The 26,096-nt window shown below is 43.6% G+C and overlaps 1 protein-coding gene across 2 annotated transcripts in view; it reads right to left on the reverse strand.

The window, feature by feature from the left end:
- LOC144695926 (E3 ubiquitin-protein ligase MARCHF3) overlaps positions 1–26,096 on the reverse strand; it is a 100,461-nt gene that overhangs the window by 32,793 nt on the left and 41,572 nt on the right. For both annotated transcript variants that reach the window (XM_078567018.1, XM_078567027.1), the window contains exon 2: positions 3,034–3,272. In XM_078567018.1, coding sequence (XP_078423144.1) covers positions 3,034–3,260 — 227 coding nt within the window. In that variant the 5' untranslated portion in view covers positions 3,261–3,272. The remainder of the gene's footprint in view (positions 1–3,033; positions 3,273–26,096) is intronic.

A 26,096-nucleotide genomic window follows, 5' to 3' on the forward strand; every position in this document is an offset into this window, starting at 1 on the left:
AAGTGTCCCATATGCCTTTTTCATCACCCCACTAAAATGCCCCTCTGCCTTCAGAGATCTATGGACACACACGCCAAGGTCCCTTTGCTCCTCAGAACTTCCTAGTGTCATGCCATTCATTGAATACTTCCTTGTCAAATTACTCCTTCCAAAGTGCATCACCTCACACTTTTCAGGGTTAAATTCCATCTACCACTTAACTGCCCATTTGACCATCCTGTCTATATCTTCCTGTAGCCCAAGACACTCAACCTCACTGTTAAACACCCGGCCAATCTTTGTGTCATCCGCAAACTTACTAATCCTACCCTTCACATAGTCATCTATGTTGTTTATATAAACAACAAATAATAGGCGACCCAGCACAGATCCGTGTGATACGCCACTGGACACTGGCTTCCAGTCACTAAAACATCCTTGTGTCATCACAGGAGGAGGCCATTCAGTCCATCATGTCTGCACCAGCTCTCTAAGTCAGCAATTCACCTAGTGTCATTCCTCCTGCCTTCTCCCCATAAACCTTGCACATTCCACATTCTTCCTTTTCAAATAACTGTCTAATGCCCTTTTGAATGCCTGGATTAAACCTACCTCCACCACACTCTCAGGCAGTGCAATCCAGGCCTTAACTATTCGCTGTGTGAAAAAGTTCTCTCTCACATTTTTTGCTTCTTTTGCAAATTATTTTAAATCTGTGCCTTCTTGTTCTTGATCCTTTCACGAATGGGAACAGTTTCTCCCTTTCTACTATCCAGACTTTTGAATACTTTTATCAGATCTCCTCTCAGCCTTCTCTTCTCCAAAGCAAACAATCCTAACTTATCCAATCTATCTTCATAACTGAAGTTCCTCATCCCTAGAACCATTCTCGTGAATCTTTTCTGCAATCTCTGCAATGCCTGCAAATCCTTCCTATTGTGCGGTGCCCTGAACTGGACATAGTACTCCAGCTGATGTCAAACTGGTGTCTTATGCAAGTTCAACATAGCCCCTTTGGTCTTACACTCTATGCTCCTATTAATAAAGCCTAGGATACCATATGCTTTATTAACTGCACTCTCAACCTGTCCTGCCACTTTCAATTAATTATGCAGATATACACCTATGTCCCTCTGCACCAGCACCCCTTAGAGTTGCTCCCTTTATTCTCTCAATGTTCTTCCTACCAAAATGAATGAACTCATTTCTCCGCTTTAAACTTCATCTGCCTGCCCATTCCAGCAGCTTATCCAAGTCCCCCACTCATAGTTTACAATGCCAGGCTTCATGTTAGGATAGAGCAGTGCACACTCTGTTGCCCTCCTGAACAGGCGCCACCCCCTAAAGGAGCACAGGGCTCAAAATGGCAAAGCAATATTCAGGCCACGAGGAACAGCAGTCGCAGCAGTGTCTGCCCAGCCCCCTGCCTGGGCAGCTGGAGTCTCAGACAGGGTGGTGTGAGGAAATGCGTCTTGGCATCTTCACAGCCGCCCTAAATTCCTCCTCGACGGTAAAATGTCTAAACCTCCTGGGCCTAGGTGGGGAGTCTGTGAGAGTGGGCGCTCGTGCGTGGAAGGGAGAGAGAGAAGAGAGAGAGGAGAGAAGAGAGAGAGGAGAGAGAAGAGAGAGAGGAGAGAGGAGAGAGAAGAGAGAGAGGAGAGAGAAGAGAGAGAGGAGAGAGAAGAGAGAGAGGAGAGAGAAGAGAGAGAGGAGAGAGAAGAGAGAGAGGAGAGAGAAGAGAGAGAGGAGAGAGAAGAGAGAGAGGAGAGAGAAGAGAGAGAGGAGAGAAGAGAGAGAGAAGAGAGACGAGAGAGAGAGAAGAGAGAGGAGAGAGGAGAGAAGAGAGAGAGCAAAGAGAGAGAAGAGTGAGAGCAAAGAGAGAGGAGAGAGAAGAGTGAGAGCAGAGAGAAGAGTGAGAGTAAAGAGAGAGAGAGAAGAGAGAAGAGAGAGAGAAGAGAGAGAGAAGAGAGAGAGAAAAGAGAGAGAAGAGAGAGAGAAGAGAGAGAGAAGAGAGAGAGAAGAGAGAGAGGAAAGAGAAGAGAGAGAGGGAGGAAAAGCAAGAGAGAGAGAGACAGAATGTGGAAGGGAGAGAGAGTGCACGTGAGTGGAAGGGAAAGAGAGAGAGAGTGCAAGCGTGAGTGGAAGGGAGAGGGAGAGGGGCGGGGGAAGAGACTGGAACTGAGAGGGTGGAAAACCCTGAGACCGGGAGTGAGCCAGACACACACACACACACGCGCACACGCACGCACACATGCACACATACCCTTCCCCTCCTCCTCCATCTCCCCAAAATCTTATCCACAAAGCAGGCCAGAGAAGAGGAAAACCCACGCTGAAAGGCAACCAGCTTCCGACCCCCACTTTTGTATGATTTTGGCCAAGGTCAGCTTGGAGTGTGCACCATCAGAGGGTTGTGGGTTCATGTCCCACTCCCGGAAACCAAGAACTGTGATTGTACTCGAAAAGAGTTGCAATCTGTGACTGTTGATAACTCAAAAGAGTATCAGAGGTGAACGCAAGGTCAGTGTTAGTTAAACCCAACTCCTTAGCTTGGCCGTGGTCCCCACCCCTTCCCTGGTGACCAGGACCTGGGGCCTAGTCTGTCTTTTTAGCTCTGCTTCTTTAGCAAAAAGGCAAAAAAGATTTTACTGGTTAACTCTGCTGCTTGGCACTTCTTAGTGGTCATTTTTATTACTTTAAAAAAAAGTATCAATTTATTGTTTTGACATTGCTTTTTAAATCCATGTTTAATGTGCCAAACCTATCTTTCTGAAATTTGCTCATCAGCCACTTGAGTGGAAAAAAAAAATTGAAATGTGGACCCTCACATGAATAGGTTACACCCCTGGTCTAAGGTAAACATTGTCTTGTTGCACAGTAGAAACTATGTCTGCTGGCTGTCTGGAAAAATTCAATGTTTGTTTCCAAAGTACAAGGTCAGTAACCCAACCAAATAACACAATTTATGCTAGAAACTTATTTACATTAGGGTTCAAAATATATTTTCTTTGCCTTTGCATTGCTGTAATTAATCTGATAGAAAATTTCTTGTACCTGTGCGTGTTCAGTGTCCTAACTACTGCTGTTGACAGCAGTTGCCCGTCTTTAGCTGAAACTTGCATGACATATTGTGGCTGCCCATTCACAACATCAGCAGAATCTTCCACTGTTTTTACTAAAGGTACCAAGCTAGTGCAGTCTGGAAGGACCTCAGGCAGGTGACTGCAATGGCTGGTTGTCATGGCAACAGGAGTTACTCCGTCAATTAGTGCGAACCACATTCATACTTCCACCTAAAAAGAAAGTGGGGAAAAAATAGATTCAAATGATTAAAATCTGGGGGACACTGTTGCAATGAAAAAAAACACTTTTCTGCATCATGTGTAAGGATTAACTAAACAGTTACTAAACCAAATCTAATTTTTCTCATTTCTTTTGTGGGGGTGGGGTGGGGAGGAATTGATAGGTGGAATGAGATTTTGGGCTGATCAGAATATAAATTTTCTCATTCTTCATCACCAGTGTCAGCAACAAGTACTGACAAACCATGTATAGAATGAATTGGATGCAGAATAAAACTTTAACAAAGTGCTTTAGTGCTCACCTCAGCAGAACACCATCCGCTACCTCCTCAAACTGTATTGGAGTAACAGCTACATTCCCACAACACTTAGTGCCATTTAAGGGTATTGTTGCGCTTTGGACTTGCAACTAATCATAGATGGCTTAAGGTGTACCAAAAGCAAAGAGGTAATGTTAACCTGTTACAAATCAACAAATCAATAATTAAGCTGAAATATTAAGTAGAATATTGTGGCCAGTAACAGAGGCTTTACTTTAGGAAGGAAGTCAAGGTACAAAGTGGACACAGAAGAGATTCATTAAGATGATGCCAAGAAACAGAGGTATAAAGAGAGCTCGAGATTCTCTGCTTATTTTTTACTGAAGTACAGAAATTTAAAATGAAATCTGGTTGCGGTGTTCACAATTACGAATTAAGGGTTTTGATAAAGGTATAGAGAGGAAAGCCATTTCTAGTGATCAATGAATTGATTACATCACAAATTTAAGATCACCAAAACAACAAAGGTAGAGGATGTGATGATATTTATATGCAGAAGGTTGTTAGGACATGAAATATAGGAAAATGTGGTGGAAGCAAAATCATATTTGGCTTTTAAATGCAAAGCGGATAAATATTTGGAAAATAAATATTTCAAAAAGGTATGAGGAAAAGGCAGAGAAATTAGACTAAGTGACTAGCTCTTTTAAGAAGCATAATGGGTTGAATGGCTCCCTTCTGCACAATTAAATTCAATGGCCCTGATCTTAACATGGAATTGGAAATGATGTGCAAGAGCCCCAAAGCGCGTGGCAGACCCAGTAACTGGCATTTCGAAGATGTGGATTTAATGGTTGGGGCTTATTTCCATAAATTTCCTCATGCTCACACCCAGATTTGATCTGTATCCACTAACTGACCATGGGCATGGGCAGGAATTTGGGAAGCAGGAGGCTGCTGCCACTGGGACTCCCTAGAAACAATCCCCAGTAGTCAGGGACGTAGCTTTACAAATATCTGAAAGGCCAATAAGTTTTTACAAAAACAACTGACAACTAACAGGTTAAAAAGAGACAGCAAAAAGCATTGTTCTATTAATTCAATGACATATATAGGTCATTGCACATGGCTTAGCTACATTTTCTATGAAATGGACAGCATAAAATTAAAACCACTATGAGTAGGCAGGGCAAAAACTATACACCTGTAAGGTCCAAATTTGGGATTATAGGAGGAAACATCAAAGGCCAAGGCAAGATGATGGCATAGTGGTAATGTCACTGGACTAGTAATCTAGAAGCCCAGGCTAATGCTTTGGGGACATGGGTTCAAATCTCACTATGGCAGCTGGTGGGATTTAAATTCAATTAATAAATCTAGAATTGAAAGCTAGTGACCATGAAACTATCATTGATTGTCGTAAAAACCTGTCTGGCTCACTAACGTCCTTTAGGGATGGAAATCTGCCGACCTTACCTTGCCTGGCCTACACAGGATGCCAGATCCACGGTAATGTGGTTGACTCCTAACTGCCCTCTGAAATGGCCCAGCAAGTCATTTAGTTCAAGGGAATAAGGGATGGGCAACAAATGCTGGCCTTGCCAGTGACATCCCTTGAAAGAATGAAAAAAAGCTGCTATCTTTTCAGTGAAAAATTAAATAGAATCCCTCGTTTACATTCTCAAGTGTAGCTAACGATCCCATTGCATTATTGAAAGAGAAGGGGAGCTCTCCTGGTGTTCTGGCAATCTTTATCCTTCAAACAACATCAGTGAAAAAAGTTTCTGAGGTCTCTTACTGCTGTTTGTGCAACCTTGTTGTGCAAAAATTAGCTGCCACATTTCCCTATACTAAAACAATGTTTTTTTTTTAAACATTCATTCACAGGATGTGGGCTTTGCTGGCTAGGCCAGTATCTATTGCCCATCCCTAGTTGCCCTTGAGAAAGTGGTAGTGAGCTGCCTTCTTAAACTGCAGCAGTCCATAGGATGTAGGTACACCCATAGTGCTATTCCTTTTTTGAAACTTTTTAGCGGTTTGATACAACTGAGTGGCTTGCTAGGCCATTTCAGAAGGCATTTAACCACATAGTTGTGGGTCTGGAATCACATGTCGGCCACATTAGGTTAGGACGGCAGATTTCCTTCCCTAAAGGACATTAGTGAACCAGATCGGTTTTTATGACAATCGACAATGGTTTCATGGTTATCCTTAGACTTTTAATTCCAGATTTTTATTGAATTCAAATTCCACCATCTGCTGTTACCCTGGGTCTCTGGATTACTGGCCCAGCAGCAATACCACTACACCATCACCTCCCCATAACGCTTCCAAAGCAGCAAAGTGCTTTGGGACATTCTGAAGTCACAAGATACTATATAAACACAAATTCTTCTTTCCTTGAACAGTGCCATGTGACGGCACACGAGGAAGGCTTTGCTTAATATCTCATCTCAAGGACAACAGCTTTAATTGTGCAGGACTCTCAGTACATCGTCTTTCACAATTGTATTTATTGAAAGGGTTCAATAGAATAGATAGACAAACATTACACAAACATTTCTGGAGTTTTGTGAATGCTTTGAGCGATGCAGGTTTTGACAAAAAGGACAAATGGTACAACCTTTTGGTTGACACTAATATCACCACAGATCTGGTGAGTGATCCAACAGTACAGCCTCCAAGGTTTGACTTCTCTTGAAAACAGCAGGGTCTACACTCAACAGGATTTGCACTCTCCATACAAGGACATCATACCTCCTCCACAAATTGAATTTCAAGGACAGCCCAGCATGCAAGCGTGGTCACCTGGATCAGACTGCTCACCACATTGTGATTAAATGTGGCCTATGAAAATTTGGTGCAGGATTGAAGGTGATTGATCTAACAACACAGTGCTGTGACTTGGCTACCCAACTGGGACTTAGACTTCAGAAGCTGCAAGATGTCATAGGCAGGAATAATAGAATTAAACACTGCCTGTTATGGTCTAAGTGCCAACTCGAATTCTGAAGTCAAACCAAGCTTACCAATGAGTTCTCCAAATAACTAATTAAGTCCAATTCAATTATCTCAAAATAATCACCACCTGCATGTCAAAAAACAAAGTGACACTGCCTCCAGTCATATTTGGTACAGAGGTGCTGTTGCTGATGAGAGTCAAAGCAATGGGTTTAAAAATGGACATATTTAGCTGTACTAGCTCAGAGTGTATGTGTCAAGGGAGAAAGGAAAGGTGGGGGGGCAGTGGTGGTAGAACAGAGATCAGTTAACTCTAATTAAATGCACTCCTGGCTGGCCTCCCACATTCCATTCTCCGTAACATCTTTCATAGAGAAAATGGTAGTACCTATTATTAAAGGTGGTTATAGCAGGGCACTTAGAAAATCAAAATGCAATGAGGCAGAGTCAACATGGTTTTGTGAAAGAAAAATTGTGTTTGACTAATTTTGAGAGTTCTTTGAGGAACTAACAAGCAACATGGATAAAGGGGAACTTGTAGATATGGTGTACTTGGATTTCCAAAAGATATTTGATAAGGTATCACATCAAAGGTTACTACACTAAATAAAAGCTCACTGTGTAGGGGATAACATATTAGCAGAGAGAGGATTGGTTAGCAAACAGGAAGCAGATAGGGGTAAATGGATCATTTTCAGTTTAGCAAGCTGTTACTAGTGGAGTGCCATAGGGATTAGTGCTGAAGCCTCAACTATTTACAATTTATATCAATGACTTGGATGAAGGGACCAATGTATGGTTGCTAAATTTGCTGATGACACAAAGATAAATAACAGAATATGTTGTGAAGAGGAAGTAAGTTGTGAAGAGGACATGAGTCTACAGAGGGATTTAGATTGGTTAAGTGGGTGGGCAAAAATTTGGCAAGTGGAGTATAATGCGGGAAAACGAGAGATTGTCCGCTTTGGCAGGAAGAATAGAAAAACAGTATTTTATTTAAATGGAGAGAGATTGCAGAACTCAATGGTACAGAGGGGTATGGGTGTCCTGGTACATACACAAAGTTAGCATACAGGTACAGCAAGTGATTAGTAAGGCAAATGGAATGTTGCTGTTTATTGTAAGGGGAATTGAGAATAAGCATAGGGAAGTGCTGCTACAGATGTACAGGGCTTAGTGAGACCACATCTGGAGTACTGTGTACAATTTTAGTTTTCTTTCTTAAAGGATATATTTGTATTAGAAGCAGTTCAGAAAAGATTCACTTGACTGATTCCTGGGATGAAGGGGTTGGATTTATGTGGAAAGGTTAGACAGGTTGGGCCTGTATCCATTAGACTTCAGAAGAACGAGAGGTGATCTTATTGAAACATATATCTTGCAGGGACTTGACAGGGCAGATGCTGAGAGGATATTTCTAGAATCTAGAACTGGGGGACACAGTTTAAAAATAAGGGGTCTCCCATTTAAGACAGAGTTGAGGAGAATTTTTTTTTCCTCTGAGGGTCATTAGTCTGTGGCATTCTCTTCCCAACAGAGCAGTGGATGCTGGGTTATCAAATATTTTAAGGCTGAGTCAGATTCTTCATTGACAAAAGAGTCAAAGGAAATAGTGGGTAGGCAGAAAAGTAAAGTTGAAGTCACAATCAGATCAGCCATGATCATATCAAATGGTGGAGCATATTTGAGGGACCGAATGGCCTACTCCAGCTCCTAATTCTTGTGTTCTTGTTGCTCATGTCCTAACTCACACCAAATCCCATTCATCCAACCCTGTGCTCGCTGACCTACACTGGCTCCTGGTTAAGCAATGCCTTGCTTGCTTTTAAAATTATCATCCTTGTTTTTAAATCCTTCCATGGCCTTGCCCCTCCCTATTTCTCTAATCTTCTCCAGCCCTCCATGACATCGGTGCTCCTCCGGCCTCGAGCATCTCCGATTTTAATTGCTCTATCAGGTGTCCCAACAACTTGTGAATGTGGAACTGAGCCACAGACTATGCAACATCTCCTGCAATGCCTATCGCGAACCCCGCATTGTTGCAGATCTTGCCAAATTCAACAACAAGTCGCAAAAATGTGTCCAGTTCTGGCTGGGTCATGTATAGACTGTCCATGGACATGATAAGAAGAAGGTGTCCAGGTCTTCAGCTGCCTAGGCTCTAAGCTTGGGAATTTGTTCCCTAAACCTCTCCGCCTTTCTACCTCACTTTTAAAATCTCCGACCACGCTTTGCCATCTTCCCTGATATCTCCTTATGTGGCTCAGTGTCATATTTTATTTTATAATGCACCTGTGAATTCCCTGGAAAGTTTTATTATGATAAAGGTGCTTTATAAATATAAGTTGTTGCTGTATCTGTCGTGGTTTAGTTGGCGGTTTGTACCAGGTTACCTGATCTCCAAAGTTTCTTAGCATAGATGAGAGGTTTCGTATTCAATGGCTCTATTTATAATGCAACTACCATAGATTTTGGAATATGTCAACCTCTGAAGCATCAAAAAATCCCTCCAAAAATGGGGGTTGACTTAAACACAGAGCATAGAAGTAAACTGCTGGTGTGGGTGTGGGTGGTTTTGAAATGTCATTGGCATCCAACACAAAGAGTGGGGCATGTCTTAAACTCTCACGTATCTTTGCAGCACAGTCCTTAACGCCTGCTTGATCCCTTGCACCTAGTAATAATGTACCGGCGTTTATAGGGTGACTACTAATGTGAGTGTAGCATGTCATGCCTGAAAAGTGAGTTTGAGGGGGAGGGGCGTGGATTAACTTATATGTCAAGTATATGCAAAAACATGATTTTTGGGACCAGAAAAATGGGATTGTTTTATATGCTGCAATTTACAGTATGTATCTCAGCTGTAACAGGAATTCCAGCCAGGCAGTACCTAGTGTCTGGCTGGAACTCCAGCTTCTTTGTATAGAAGAAAACCCTGCACGTGCACATAATCACATCTGTGCTGAGCTTTTAGGAGCAGTTAAAATTTGCACATTGCGAATACAGAGTGGTGTTTTCCCACACTCTAAATCGGTTATGTCAATGTTATGGAGATTTACAAAGTGGCCACTGGATCAGCAGCCCCTGGTACTTTTGAGTCTGCTTTAACTTCCCTAGAAAGAGTCAAGGTTGGAGCTGATACTGAATTTAAACTAAAGATTAGTGTTGAAGTAAAATTGAAACGAGTTTGCAGTGATGCTAAACTTGTAGAATAAACGCTAGTTTTATAGGTCTGAATGGGAATATCATACCACAAAATCATATCTCTTACTCATGGTTGAATTAGCTAAGATTACGTAGCAGCTTTTTTTTAAAAAAAAAAGAAAACTGATTTGTGCCCACGCTTGCATATTCTGGACTTGTTGAGTTCAAATCCTCTTAATCTAAACTCAATCTTGAATGCTAATCCCTTGTCATAAATTTTAATAAAATGTTGCCAAGCCATATATGCAGCTGAATTGAATCAAAAATCTAGTGGCACCAAAGCTGAGAGTTAAGAATCAAAATAATGTTTGTATTAAATGGTGTACTAGTTGATTCCATTTATCTATTTAGTGTATTCATAAGAATGTTTTAAAACTAAAGACAAGACAATCATTTCGTACAAAAAAGCAAAATACCATGGATTCCGGAAATTGGAAATAAAAACAGAAAATGCTGAAAATACTCAGCATGCCAGGCAGCATCTGTGGAGAGAGAAAGAGTTAGAGATCTGATGAAAGATCAACCTATTTCTCGCTTCACAGTTGCTGCCTGACCTGCTGAGTATTTCCAGCATTTTCAGCCTTTATAATCATTTAGCATCTTGTTTTTGTTGCAATAAATGTTTTATGAAAGTACTGATTTCAACTGTTCAGATAATTGAAGATAAGCCACGCTTAAAATGACATTTCCTTCTGTAGAATAAAATTAGATAAAACGAATCTGCACTGTATTGGAAAGTAGTGGCTTAGTCAAATGATTTTTAAAAAAATCATCCCATTGGTTAAAAGTGAAGTGGGACTTTCCTGAAGCAAAATAAATCCTGTACATTTTGAAACCAGGCAGGCAAACTTTGTCTGCAACATTTACTGTCAGCAAAATGAGGTCAAACTGCAGGAGGGTGGGGTGGAAAATGCACAGCTTCAGTTCCTTGAACTGGCACAACTCCAGTTTCGGCACAGGATATACAGCTGCTCTCTTTCTGCTACCTCTAACTCCATGTTAAAATCTATAGGGTTGCTTAAAAAAGAACTTGACACAAGGAGGTTATGTTGAACTTGTATAAGACACTAGTTCTGCCTCTGCTGGTGTATTGATCCAGTTCTGGGCGTTGCACTTTAGGAAGGACGTGAAGGCACAGAGAGTGCAGAAAAAATTCATGAGAATGGTTCTAGGGATGAGGAACTTCAGCTATGAAGACAGATTGGAGAAGCTGGGACTATTTTCCTTGGAGAACAGAAGACTGAGAAGACTCCGGCCCCCATCGCCCTCCAGCGCCGCGCTGTGCTCGGGCTCCGCCGCATCTCTGGCACCGCGCTTTGGCCCCGTGCTCGGGCCCCACCGCCCTCCCGCGCTGCACTCAGGCCCCGCCGCACTCCGGCCCCACCGCCCTCCCGCGCCACACTCGGGCCCCACCGCCCTCCCGCGCCACACTCGGGCCCCGCCGCGCTCCAGCGCTGCACTCGGGCCCCGCCGCGCTCCAGCCCCGCACTCGGGCCCCACCACGCTTGGGCCCCGCCGCCCTCCTGCGCCACACTTGGGCCCCGCCGCGCTCCGGCCCCACCACCCTCCCGATCCACACTCGGGCCCCACCGCGCTCCGGCCCCACCGCCCTCCCGTGCTGTACTCGGGCCCCGCCGCGCTCCGGCCCCACCGCCCTCCCACGCCGCACTCCGGCACTGCCGCTGCCATGTTCTGATGCCAGAGCCACCATCACTAGAAGCTAAGGCTACAGGGAGAGACCAAGGCCCAAGATCCAGGAGCAGGGAGTCCGACCCAGAGAGTTGGCTGGGACAGTCAGCGCCACTAAGAGAGGCGCTGTGGTGGCTCTGGACCGTAAGCTGCCAATCAGGTGGTGAAGTGCGAGTAACCTCGGGGGCGGGGAGGGGTGTTGAAGAAGAGGAGGAGTGAGTGGGGACACTGGCTTAATCCGTGGCATTCCCACCCTGCCCTGTCTCAATCCTTACTAACGTCTAAGAGTCTTTTAATAATGCTTTAAAAAAAAACACAGGTATTTACCACAGATATCAGTGAGATGGGTCTGCCTGTTTCTCACCGTAGAGCCCATCTTTGTATGATGTTTGATAGTTGACTCTCAAAAAATTCATATATAAAAGCACAAAAACTAATGTTTCTTGATTTTTCAGGGAAAGAATGGATGAAATTGAAGAACGTGGTCCCTAAAGCACCCTTAAAAATCCCATGTATTTAAAAAATAAAATTAGATTTATTCAGTCTGGTGAAGCAATGGCCCTGCATAGCACTGGGAGACCAGTCAAGAATGGTCTGAGACTAGTTTGACATTTTTTTTTTGTGTTGCCTTGAGTGACAATGCAACAATGCAAGAGGCTGCAGATCCTGTTAATATTTACTATATCACTCCATATGGGAATTATAACCAAAGGTTCAGCTTTTGAAGCAGAGCCAGCCAATCCTGAGTGGCTACATGGTGGCAAGATGAAACCCATGCCCCAATCATGGCACATGGGATGGTTACCCACATTGCCCATCCAGTATTGGACAGAGAACACAAAATTGTTTTGTTCATTACTGCTAACGATACAGTACAATGCAGCGTAACCTACTAGCCTTGGAAATACTACTTATATTAGAAATGAAGCTAGTTTAAATGCATATACTTATTGGGAATCAATTTGCAACTTGCTGATCGTAACGTTTTGTAAGCATTTTAGCTGTTAGAACTATTGAGTTGTTATTTCTTTATTAAAGGTATAGGCCTGCTCTGTATTTAATCCAGAAACTGAACTGGACTAGCCATATAAATGCTGTGGCTACAAGAGCAGGTCAGAAGCTAGGAATCGTGCAATGAACAACTCACCTCCCGACTCCCCAAAGCCTGTCCACCATCTACAAGGCACAAGGAGTGTGTGATGGAATACTCCCCACTTGCCTGGATGAGTGCAGCTCCCACAGCACTCATGAAGCTTGACACCATCCAGGACAAAGCAGCCCGCTTGACTGACACCACATTCACCATCTTCAACATTCACTCCCTCCACCACAGATGCACAGTAGCAACATTGTGTACCATCTACAAGATGTACTGCAAGAATTCACCAAGGCTCCTTAGACAGCACCTTCCAAACCCATGACCACTACCTTCTAGGAGGACAAGGGCAGCAGATAGATGGGGACAGCAACACCTGGAAGTTCCCCTCCAAGTCACTCACCATCCAGACTTGGAAATATATCGCCGTTCCTTCACTGTCGCTGGGTCAAAATCCTGGAGCTCTCTCCCTAACAGCACTGTGGGTGTACTTACACCACATGAACCGCAAAGGTTCTAAAAGGCAGCTCAACACCACCTTCTCAAGGGCAAATAGGGATGGGCAATAAATGTTGGCCCAGCCAGCAAAGCCCACATCCCGTGAATGAATAAAAAAAAATTAATTGACATTTCAAATGAACCAAATTGCAACTCAAAATTACACATGCGTATTGACTTCCATACATATAGTTCTCAGAGGTAAACTGTCATAGGTGAATTAAAAACCTGAATTACACACCAAGAAAAATTGTAAAGTCAGGGGCTATATTAACAACAGCTGGAGGGTAACACACAGCTAAGACACTTCAGATCAAATCACAACTAAAAGACAAACTGTAAATGAATTGAGCAATGGCTATAATATAATTAATATTTAATAATACACATGACAGTGTTATGGACTTGATTTTCCAGACACGTTTCTCGTAAGAAACAGTTAACTTTATTTACAGGGCTTCAGCAGTCATATGCTTCCATCAAGAACCACAATGAGACACAAGCTCCACCCCTAATGTTTCCCGCACTTGGAACTGATTCGTTCACACTATCACGTAACACCACACAGTCCATTAAGTCTTAAAGCTGCAGTTACTACATTTTTCCCCTTTTAATTTTTTTGTTAACAGTTTGTATTTACAAGAACCACTATGTTCATGACATTACAAACATATACAGGGTTATGAAATTATACGTTCACTCTCAGGCGGTTTCCTAATCCAGGTAGAAGGTCGTAGCTCCACAACTTAGAATCTCTTACCGAATCTTCATTTTCTGGAACCGCAATATCATCAGGTACCTCCTTAGGCACAGTCAGTTCAGTGTTATCCTCTCCAACAGAGACATCTGGTATGTCTTTCCTTGGTTGATCAATCACAACGGGGACCATAGGTTCTACAATGGTTACAGGTGGAACATTGGCTTGTTGGGGTATCTCCCCTCTTCTCAAATGATCCAGGTGTTTTTGGGTGATCTGGCCCTCCACTTCTACATGGTACGACAACAGTCCGGTCACAGAAACTATTACACTAGGTAACCAACTCGATCCACCACTGAAGTTTCGTACAAATACTGTTTCGCCGGCAGTAAATTCTCGCTCTCAACTATGCAAACCATGAATCACTTTTGATTCCCTTGACTTTTCTCCACCTTCCCCTCCAAATTTGGATGTACCAGGCTTAATGTCGTATGAAGGTGGTGCTTCATAAATAATTCTGAAAGTGTTCAACCTCTAGTAGTGTGGAGGGTCGGGGTGGGGGGGTTGTTCTATAGTGAAACAGGAAACGTGAAAGTTTAATCTCCAATGATCCTCCTGATAATATTTTCATCCTAACTTTAAAAGTTTGTACTGCTCTCTCGGCCAATCCGTTAGACGATGGATGATACGGTGCTGTCTTTACATGTTTGATACCATTTAGGCTCACGAATCTTTGAAATTCAGCACTAGTAAATGCAGTACCATTGTCTGAGAATGGCTTCCGGCAATCCATGTATAGATTGGCGTGACATTTCTATAGTCACGCCTGATGTTGGTGATCTAACTTCATACGCCTCTATTTGGAATGTGCACCAATTATTAGTAGAAACATGGTGCCTAGAAACAGATCTACATAATCTATATGTAGTCTCACCCAGGGTCGACCAGGCCATTCCCACTGCAGCAGGCAACTTATGAAGTTGCTGAAATTGGAGACAGCGTTTAACCATTCGTTCCATATCACTGTCTATACCTAGTCACCAGATCTAGCTCCTTGCAAGCATTTTCATTTTGGAAATTCCTGGATACGCACTACGCAACTTAGTTAAGAGCAGTTCCCTTCCTTGTGAAGGAACGACTACTTGCACAGCCCATAATAGGATATCATCCTGGTTACTCAATTCATTCGAGTGAAGGATGGCTTCAATTCATAAGAACATAAGAAATAGGAACAGGAGTAGACCATTCGACCCCTCGAGCCTGTTCCGCCATTCAATAAGATCATGGCTGATCTTCGTGTATTTTGATTTCCACATTCCCATCTAATCCCGATAATCTTTAATTCCCTTGCCTAAGAATCTATCTACCTCTGCCTTAAAAATATTCTATGACCACCTCCACCACCTTCTGAGGCAGAGAATTCCAAAGTTGCACAACCCTCAGAAAAAATTTCTCCTCATCTCTGAACTAAAAGGGCGACCCCTAATTTTAAAACAATGCCCCCTAGTTCTGGACTCACACACAAGAGAAAACAGCCTTTCAACATCCACCTTGTCAAGGCCGTTCAGGATCTTGTATACTTCAATCAAATCACCCCTCACTCTTCTAAATTCCAGTGGAAACAAGCCAGTCTACGTAACCTTTCCTCATAAGACAACGCATTCATTCCAGGTATCAATCTAGTAAACCTCCTTTGAACCGCCGCCAATGCGTTTACAGCCTTCCTTAAGTAAGGAGACCAAAATTGCACACAGTATTCGAGATGCATTCTCACCAATGCCCTGTATAACTGAATTCTTCGGAGGCTGGTTCCTGGGACCATCCCTTTGATACTTGGTCTTGTACTCTAGACTGCATCACGGGTTTGTCCAATTCCTTATTTGTCTTGCGCAGACAGGTGAGAATCCAGGAAATTCATCGCTAATATGATCTCTTGGGGAGTTGGAACATGTTCAATGCTCTCCTGCGAAGGAAGGCGACATAGGACATCTGCATTGGCTATATGCATCCCTGGTCTGTGCATAAAAGTATATTCATATGCTGATAAAATCAACGTCCATCTTTGAATTCTTGCAGAAACTATGGGAGGGATAGCTTTTTCTTCACTAAATGGACACAAGAGCGGTTTGTGATTAGATACTATAGTAAAGTGTCAGCCATGCACATCCTGATGGAATTTTTTAAATCCAAAAATAATCGATAATCCTTCTTTCTCGATTTGTGAATAAGCCTTCTCGGCTGTAGAGGGGGTTCTGGATACATAGCCTATTGGCCTTTCTGAGCTGTCGTCCATCTTGTGAGATACTCCCACACCATAGGGTGCATCACAAGTCAGCACCAATTCTTTTGTCGTGGTGCAACGCACTAACAGGTTCAAAGAGTGCACGTGCTGTTTAATTTTCGTGAAGGCTTCTTCTAGAGGTGACTTCTAAGGCCAACATTGGTTTCTCTTTAATAATGAGTTTAGAAGGGCTTGGACTGTTGATCAGTTAGGTGGGAATCAACCATAATAATTTACCATACCCAAGAATGACTTGAGCTCAGACATTTGTAGGCAAGGGTGCCTACTTAATAGCTTTAACTTTTTCTTTTAATGGGTGTAACCCTTGGGCATCCACCCGGTCGCCCAAGTAAACAACTTCACTTGCCTGAAAGATACACTTTTCCTCTTTCAAGTGCACCTCTGCTTCCAAGAATCATTTTAAGACTTCTTCTAAGTTAGCCAAGTGTTCAGCTTCTGTTAACCCAGTTATTAGGACGTCGTCCAGGTAGACTACGACTTGAGGTAGTCCTTGCAGCAAGCTCTCTATCATCCTCTGGAAAATCACGTAGGCCGAAGAAACACCAAAAGGCAGGCACGCGTATTGATACAAGCCTTGTGTGTGTTTATGGTTATAAATCCTCTGGATGTATCATCCAGTTCCAGCTGCTAATATGTATGCTTCATATCTAATTTAGTGTAAATTCTCCTTCCTGCTAATTTGGCATACAGATCGTCAATCCTGGGGATAGGGTACTTGTCCAACTTGGCAGCCTTGTTTACTGTTAACTTGTAATCCTCACAGATACAGATGGTCTGATCCGGCTTCAAGGCAGTGACTATGGGTGCTGCCCATTCCAAAAATTGAACCGGCTGAATAATACCAAGCTTCTCGAAATGATTCAATTCAGTGTCAACCTTCTCTCAGGGCATAAAGCACAGGCCTAGCTTTAAAAAAAAAAAGAGTTGCTGCTTCAGGGTCAACATAGATCTTAGCCTGCAGGCCCTTGACTTTCCCCAGTTCCTCTCGCAACACCTTGTCATATTTCTTTGGCAGCTCTGTCAATCCTCTAGCTCTCAGCTGGAAAATTTCAGACCAATTCAGTTTAATTTCTCTTAACCAATCACGACCTAGAAGGTCCTTCACCTTCCACTACAATCACAGGGAGCTGTGCTGTCTGGTGCTTGTAATTAACAGGTACAGTGGTAATACCTTTCACTTATATGGCTTCACCAGTATATATTTTCAATTTGGCTGAAGTCTGCTCCATATTCAATTGTTGAGTACCCTTGTTTAAATATTTGAATGTGTGCTCCCCCACTATAGTGGATGATGCACCGGTATCCACTTCCATAATCAAAGGTTTTCCATTGACCTGCAGAATAACAGTGATTGGCTGTGTTTTCCCTACTTTCACATTAAATAGAGAATAAATATCGGAATTAGTGGTTTCTGGTTCTTCTACATGTACTTCGGTCAGTTTAGTTTGCTGCCTGGGAGCCTGCCTCAATCTTGCTTTGCATTGCTTCAGTATGTGCCCTCTTTTGACAATAATGGCATTCCACCTCTTTAAAACTGCAAGTTTCAGGGATATGGTTACTTCCATATTGGTAACAATTAATTTTGCTGCGGAGCTGTCTCCTGTATATTTTTAAAATTTTCAGGTAGCAGGGACGATCTCCCGCTTATCGGCCGACTCCCTGGTTTTCACACTACACCCGGCGGTCTGTTCCCACCCAACTGGGAAATTTTGTACAGTTTGTACACCCTGTAAGGCCTGCAAATCCCGCTCAGTGCCTTACATCGCAAGTGCTATTTCTAATGCTCTTTTAAAATTGATATTTACTTAAGCTAATAACCATTGTGAAATGGCATCATAGTGCACACCGCAGACCAAACGATACCTTAACATATCGTTTAGAATCTCCCTGAAGTCACAATGTTCAGTTAGCTGTCTCAACTTCGCTACGAATGTTGCTATGGTCTCCCCTGGAGCTCTTACTCTCGAATTAAATTTGAACCTCTGCATGATTACAGGGGGGTTTGGGTTGAAAATGACCGTTTGAAGTCTACCAATTTGTTGAAGTTCTTCGAATCGGGGATGTCAGACTACAGATTAAGTTATAAATTTTACTCCCACAGATGCTTAGGAGAATTGCTTCCTTTTTACTTCCACTGTTATTTCGTTTGCTTGGAAAAGAAAGCGAGGCGTTCTATATATTGACTCCAGTCCTCTGTGGATGAGTTGAAGGGGTAGATCCTGCTAAAAAGTGACATACCGGGTGAATATATTTTCCTCTTATGTTTAAAACAAAATACTCATTCACTGGGCGAGGAACAGGACCGGAACCAATTTATCCTCGTTGCCAGTTGTTATGGACTTGATTTTTCTAGACAGGTTTCTCATAAGAAACAGTGAACTTTATTTACAGGGTTTCAGCAGCAGTCATATGCTTCCATCAAGATTCACAACTAGACAAAAACTCCACCCCTAAGGTTTCCCGCACTTCAGGCTGATTTGTTCACGTGTCACGTGATACTACACAGTACAATAAGTCTTAAAGTTACAGTTACTACACACAGTTAATCCAATACACAGCATAAACATAGAAGACAAATGAGATAATTGAGGCATGGTATTGTTCGCATTTTCCTGCTAACCCAAGTCTATTAAAGAAATGAAATTTGGAAAAAGTACTTTGAGAAATTGTGAGAGGAATCATGGTCAGCTGATGCTGTGGTTATTAAGTTTCCTGTTAAGAGGAACTAACCTCCCTTTATCCTCTAATTGGAAATCCAACCACAGCATCAGCCGACAACTGGTTTCATAATTCTTCCCAGATACAGCTTCAAATGATTTGCCACGCTCTGCAATTAACAAATGTGGGAGGGCTATATTCAGTTAAATTACAAGTTGTAGTAGGTCTGTCAGCGTGGCGGCTACTATGCTGAAGTTTGGGACGAAATTGTGGTAGAACCCATACATAGCCAAGAACCTCATGATTTCCCGTTTTGTCTTGGGAATGGGGAACTGTGCCACTGCTCGTCAGTTTGCAGCCCTGGGCAGTACTTGTCCTAGACCTGCTACGTGTCCTAGATAGGTCACTTGAGCCTTAGAAAACTTGTTCTGAGGTTAAAAACAAAAACAGAATTACCTGGAAAAACTCAGCAGGTCTGGCAGCATCGGCGGAGAAGAAATCAGTTAACGTTTCGAGCCTTCATGGCCTTTCTTTTTGTTTTTATCTTTGTTCTGAGGTTGACCACTAGGTCAGCTGACTGTACTTTCTGGAAGAGAGTTTCCAGTTGCTTTAAGTGAGTTTTCCAGTGTTGCTGTACACTAGGAAGTTGTCTAGCTACACTACGTAATTGGCTAAACCCAATACTACCTGGTTCATCAGCCTTTGAGAGGTGGCTGGGGCATTTTGGAGATTTGACTCAACACCGGTATAACCCATCTGGAGTTACGAAGGTGGAGATTTCCTTCGCGCGGGCAGTCAAGGGAACCTGCCAGTATCCTTTGAGTAAATCCATCTTTATAACTCTATCTTTACCTCCCCTATCTATGCAGTCTCCCAGCCAGGGTATCGGGTAGGAGTTGGCTCTGGTCACGATATTAACTTTTCGGCATGAGCACAACTGGGGAGCTCCAGCTACTGCTGCTGGGCTATATTAGTTGGTGCTCCAGCATGTAGTTAATCTCCTCCCGTACCTGGGCCAGCTTTTCTGGGCCTAGACGGTAGGGATGTTGTCTTATGGGAGGGGCCCCTCCCACATCCACATCATATAGAGCTAGTGTGGTGCAGCCTGGCTTGTTTCTGCCTAAGCCTTTGAATGCAGTGAGCAGCCTCGTTAAGTCTGCTCGCTGTTCTGTACTTAGGTGGGTGAATAAAGAGTCTAAGTTTGCTAGTATCTCTGTATTGGTTAGCTGGGTAGGAGTGGGTTCAACGTGGGCCTTGCCCTCGTCTCCCTCCAATTCGTCCCTATTGCCACCCTCATCCTCTAAGTCGGTGGCAATGGGACAGACCTTTACCTGCTTGTCCCCTTCTTGGCTGTGATATTGCTTTATCATGTTGACATGACACGGTCTTTGCTTTTTCCCCTGAACGGGAATTTCAATTAGATAGTTTATTTCCCCGAGCTTCTTTGTTACTCTGTATGAGCCACTGAACCGGGCTTTTAAGGGTTCATCTGGTATTGGTAGCAGCACTAATTCTGTCTCCTGGCTGAAAGGTTCGGGCCTTGGCATGTTAGTCTGCCTGTTTTTTCATAGTCTGGGAGATTTTCAAGTGTTCGCGGGCCACATCACAGGCTGTCGAGTCGCTCCCGGAACACCATTACATGAATAACATGGAGACTTCCTCCTTCTATTCTTAAAAACCTCTCCTCTATTAGTTTCAGAGGCCCTTGCACTTGGTGTCCGTAAACTAATTCAAACGGAGTAAAACTGGTGGACTTATTGGGTGAGTCCCTGGTAGCAAACAGAAGAAATCCCAGTTATGGGAGTACTCGTGGCAGTATGCCCTGATCACTGTTTTTAGGTATCATTCTCACACCCACCTATGACTGCAGCTGGGTCTTGCCCAGGTTTCCCATTACTTCCTAGAATATTTGGGACATGAAATTTGAGCCCTGATCTCAGTGGGCAGACCATACCTGGTAAAGAATTAGGTCAATTCCTTCACCACTGTTTTGGCAGATATAGTTCTCAGGGGAACAGCCTCTGGGAAACAGGTAGCCACATCCGTGATGGTAAGGTTATACTGGTAGCCCCCTTTTGTTTTGGGCAGGGGCCAAACAGTCCACTAACACTTTGCTGAATGGTTCCCCAAAAGCCAGCACGGGAATCATAGGTGCAGGTCTTATTGCAGCTTGGGGTTTTCCCACAACCTGGCAGGTGTGACAGGTTCTGCAAAACCTTACCACATCCCTGTGGAGGTGTAGCCAGTAAAGATGCTGGCTGATGCAGCTTGGGCTTTGAGCATATCGATATGCCCGGCCATTGGAATTTCATGAGCTAGTGGCAATGTTTCCCTCCAGTGTCTTGGTGGCAACACTACCTGGTGGGTCAGTGTCTACTCCTGTGAGGGGGTTTCTGCTTCCTCATCAGCACCTCATTTTTAACATAGTAGCATTTAGAGACTGCCTCTGCCTCAGCTTCAGTGTGTGCAGTCTGACCTAATGTCTTTAAACAGTGGGTCAGCTTGTTGGGCTGCTACCAAGGAAGATTTATTTATTATCTCTTTAGGGTCTTCTAGGCTCCTGAAAAAGGTTTCAAATAACCAGACCATATAGTCTCTGTCTCCAGTGCCACTTCAGCCTCCACTGACGGAGGTTGTCTGGCCATAGAATGCATTACCACACAGTCAGGGAAAATGCCAGGCTCTTTCTCCTGCAGCTGTTCTGTCTTCCTGACCTCAGTCGGCTTCTGTGGGACCACTGGGGATGCTATTGCATTTGATCCCGCCAGGTCACTGCTGAGGAGCAGGTCGATCCCGTTCCCTGTGGACAACTCCCACAGTCACTGGTCCTGACACAAGACCGCACTCCAGATGCACCCGGTATAAGGGGATGGGCATGTACCGTCCTTCAGTCCCCTTTACCATCACCTTGGCACTTACCAGCACTCTTTGGTGGGAAGGTCATGCCTTTTCCCAGCAGTAGAGTTTGGTTGGCCCCTATATCCCTCAGTATCACTGCAGCTTACTCATCTCACCCTGAGCATGCAAAATCCTTGTAACTCTTAGGGATTTGTTTAACCTCATCTGCACTCTCAGGAGTGCTTCCACAGGGATTCGCAGCCACTGTCAGAGCCATAGCCTGCTCTGCCATTTTCTGACTCATTCTCTGCATGAGGGCGGTATGGGCTCCGATAAATCCCACTGGTTTTTCCCGCAACCTTTAGCAGTTTTTCCCGTAACCTCGCGGAATTTGATGGTAGGCCTCTGGCACTAACTGGTAAGCACTTAAAATAGCCCTTTTTGCTGCCTCATGGTCAGCAGCACTTTCCTCAGGCAAGAGGGAGTAAACCTTGTGAGCTGTCCCCGAAAGTTTATTCTACAGTAGTAAGGACCAATGTTGGACTGGCCACTTTAACTGCTGTGCTAACCGCTTGAAAGAGATAAAGGCGGCTTCTACCTCTGCTTCATCAAACTTGGGGATTAAACGAGCAAACCGGGTTGTCTCAGCTCTAAGTCTGAGCTAGTGGTGTCTTCAAGTGACACAATAGGATTTCTGCCCATCAGCTCAAGTTGTTTTAGATTAAATGCCCTTTCCTTCTCTCGGTCCTGAAATTCTCTCTCTTCTCTCCGTGCTCTCTCCTCTCTTTCCTCTTTCTCCTTCCCTTATCTCTTTCATGAAATTCTAATTTCCACTGCTCTAATTTTCATCTCTCTGCTGCTACTCTATCCATTTCATCGTCCTCAAATTCCACCTGTAGACCGTTGATCACCCATTTTAAAATTTCGGTTTTTCCAGCTTTCTGGCAAAATTCTAACCCCAAGTGCCTCGTTAAACCTTGTAGCTGTTTGAGGGACAGAATTTTAAATTTTCAAAAGTAACTTCCCCTAATTCTCCTAGAAAATCACTAGCATCAAATGTGGATATTTTTACACTTTAGTAGTACCAACTCAAGAAAGCCTTTTTGCAGTTTTTAAAATTGGTTTCAAAGGAACAATTTACTTTCCCCACTCTTGCTTGGTTGTTTAGTCTGTCGGAACAATTTTGGCACTGAGCCCTCAATTTGATACGACAAGTTCCCGGGCAAGGTTCCCCAAATTGTTATGCTCCCGGGTGAGGAGGGATGAACTGACTCCCTTTCTGTATTCAACCCCCACAGTTGGTCGCAACAAGATTAATTTAAAAAGGATCCTTTCCCTCATGGATACCTTTCCACAGTCCAAATGTATTTATATTTTAAAAGGAGCCAATTTAAGCAAGCTTTCTTGAGTCAGATAAACAGAGAGTTTATTAGTTACTAGAACACAAGAAACATAATTAAAAAAAAACACAACACATATACATACAGATTAGAAATGAGAAGAATGTGTCCAGAAACAAAAGCTAAAAAAAGATACGAATCAGTCTTTGGCTTGTCCCTGAGGAGTAGATAGTGAAACATTGCGGCCGTTAAGTTGGATGATTCCGGTAGAGTTGACTTTGGCAGCTGAGCAATTAGTTTGGAGATTCTTGGTTCTGCAGGTTAGCTGAAAGGGAGTTGTCCTGTTTCCTTTTCGACTTGGATTTGCTGACTTGTGACTTGCTTCCAGCAATCAGAAAGAGAGACTTTTTTTACCTCCAAGCACGAGGATGACTAGTTGACGTTCTTCAGTTGTGATCTTCACAGCATACACTGACACAGCACACACTAGAACAATAACTAGCACATAGAGACCAGGGTTGCAGTTGACTTTTAACCCTTTTGTTGTGTATTCCTGGAGTGGAAAAAACAAACATGCCTTTTGCTCAGAAACTGCTTTCTTTCAACTTGGATCATTTTTACAGCCTGGGACATAGCAGAAACCATCTGCTGTTGAGTTAAGATGGTAATCAGCCTCCATTATTCCGCAACCACAGGAGATCACAGTTCAGTTTTTGAATTATATCTCTTCCTTTGAAGTGTCTCTGTCTGAAGTAGGTCTTGGTGCATTTTAGATGCGACATTCCATTCTCTCTGGACTAGTTGATAAAATGTAATCCACATAGGAATTTTCCAGCAAGTGGTTACTTTATAGTCCCAGCCAGCTTTTGTTTGCAGGTCTTTTTAAAAAAAAACACTTGTCTTACTTAAAAGCTCAATATGTCCATAAGTGATTTGGGGCTTTGATCCATGGCCATGACAATAAAGAGACCAATACTGTACACAGTGTTCCAGATTTGGTCTCAACAGTGCACTGTACAACTGAAGCATAACTCCCTATTGTATTCAATTCCCCTCGCAATAAACAAGAACATTCATTTAGCTTTCCTAATTACTTGCTGTATCTGCGCACTGACATTTTTGCGAGTCATGCACCAGGTCCCTCTGCATCTCAGAGCTCTGCAATCTCTCACCATTTAGATAATATGCTTTTCTTTAATTCTTTCTGCCAAAATGGAAAAATTCATATTTTCCCACAATGTATTCCATTTGCAAGATATTTGCCCATCACTTAACCTATTTATATCTCTTTGTAGCCTCCACTTCACAACTTAATTTCCTATCTATCTTTGTGCCATCAGCAACTTTAGCAACCATACCTTCGTTCCCTTCATCCAAGTTATTTATATAAATTGTAAAAAGTTGAGGCCCTGTGGGATTGATCCCTGTGGCACACCACTCATTACATCTTGCCAACTAGAAACTGACCCATTTATGCCGACTCTGTTTCCTGTTAGCTAGCCAATCTTTTATCTAGATACTGCTGTTGGGCAGCTCAGGCTTAAGTGATTATAGCCTGGTCTCTGACCACCCAGTATAACGCACATCCAGCACTGTGAGCGAGGACCTCCCACACACTCTCCTGAACTTCTTACATACACCTTTATGGAGATGCCATCTGAGAGCTTGAAGCATTCCAGTGTCACTACTATGCTTAGCCTCAAGCCATCCTTGTGCCTCTTCAGATCCTATTCCTCTCCTCAAAATGAATAAGCTGCAGCAGCAGGCGATCACTAGGTTAGAAGCGATCATCCTCAGATTGGCTGGCAGTTCTCGATGGGTGGCACTTCACCTCTAGTGTCCTTGACCCCAGGGGAAGGCACGCCACTGGCTTAAGTGCCTGAGTGGCATGAGATGTGACAAGCCTTCCTGGCAAGAAGCAATGCAAGGGTCTCACCAGCTTTCCAGCCAGTGGCCAAGACCCCTGCTGCCTCCACAAGATTCCGTTCTTAGTCTCTCCTTCCTGCCAGTGGGACAGGGCATACCCACTAGAGGTGGTGGCACAATGGTATATGGTCAGGAGGGAATAGCCCTGGGAATCAGCAGCTTTGATTCTGGATCCTATGGAATCTCATGGCATCAGGTCAAACATGGACAAGGAAACTGACCACTGATTACCACCTACCGTTGGCCCTCCATGCTGAATACCACTTGGGAGAAACACTGAGCATAGCAAGGGCACAGAGTATACTCTGGGTGGTGGGCTTCAATGCACATAACCAAGGTAGCACCATTACTATCAGAGCTGGTGAACTCCTGAAGGATATATCTGCCAGACTGGGCCTGAAGCAGGTGATCACCAACAAGGAAAAAACTTACATGAGCTTGGCCTCACCAATCTACCTGTCATAGATGCAGACCTCAGTACAGCCTTGGTGCAAACATAGATGAAAGAGCTGAACTCCAGGAGTGACGGGAAGAGTGATTGTCCTTGACATCAAAGCTGAAAGGAGCGCTAGCAAAATTGAAGTCAATGGGAATCTGGGAAAACTCTCCACTAGATGGAGTCATACGAAGGAAGATGGTTATGGTTGTTGAAAGCCAATCATCTCAGCCTGATGTCATCACTGCAGGAGTTCCTCAGGATAGTGTCATAGGTCCAACCATCTTCAGCTGCTTCATCAATAACTTTCCCTCCATTATAAGGTCAAAAGTGGGGACATTTGCTGAGGATTGCAGTGTGTTTATTGCCATTTGCAACTCTTCAGATGCAGCAGTCCATGTCCGTATGCAGCAAGACCTGGATGACATTCCGGATTGGGCTGATAAATGGCAAGTAATTTGCATGTCACACAAGCACCAGGCAATGACCATCTCAAACAAGACAGAATCTAACTAACTATCTCCCTTTGACATTCAATGATATTACCAATGCTGAATCCCACACCATCAACATCTGGGGCTACCAATGACTAGAAACCGAACTGGACCAGCCATGTAAATACTGTAGGGACCAAGAGCAGGTCAGAGGTTGGGAATTCTGTGATAAATAACTCACTTCCTGACTCCCCAAAACCTGGGCCACCATCTACAAGACACATATCAGGAGTGCGAAGGAATACAGCTCCAACAACACTCAAGCAGTGCAACACTCTCCAGGACAAAGCAGACTGCTCGATCCACACCCCATTCACCACCTTAAACATTCAATCTCTCCACTACCAGCACACAGTGTGCATCATCTACAAGATGCACTGCAGCAGCTCACGATGGCTCCGAAAACACCTTCCAAA

This window comes from Cetorhinus maximus, chromosome 2 (genome assembly GCF_964194155.1).
Source record: "Cetorhinus maximus chromosome 2, sCetMax3.hap1.1, whole genome shotgun sequence".
Lineage (NCBI taxonomy): Eukaryota > Metazoa > Chordata > Chondrichthyes > Lamniformes > Cetorhinidae > Cetorhinus > Cetorhinus maximus.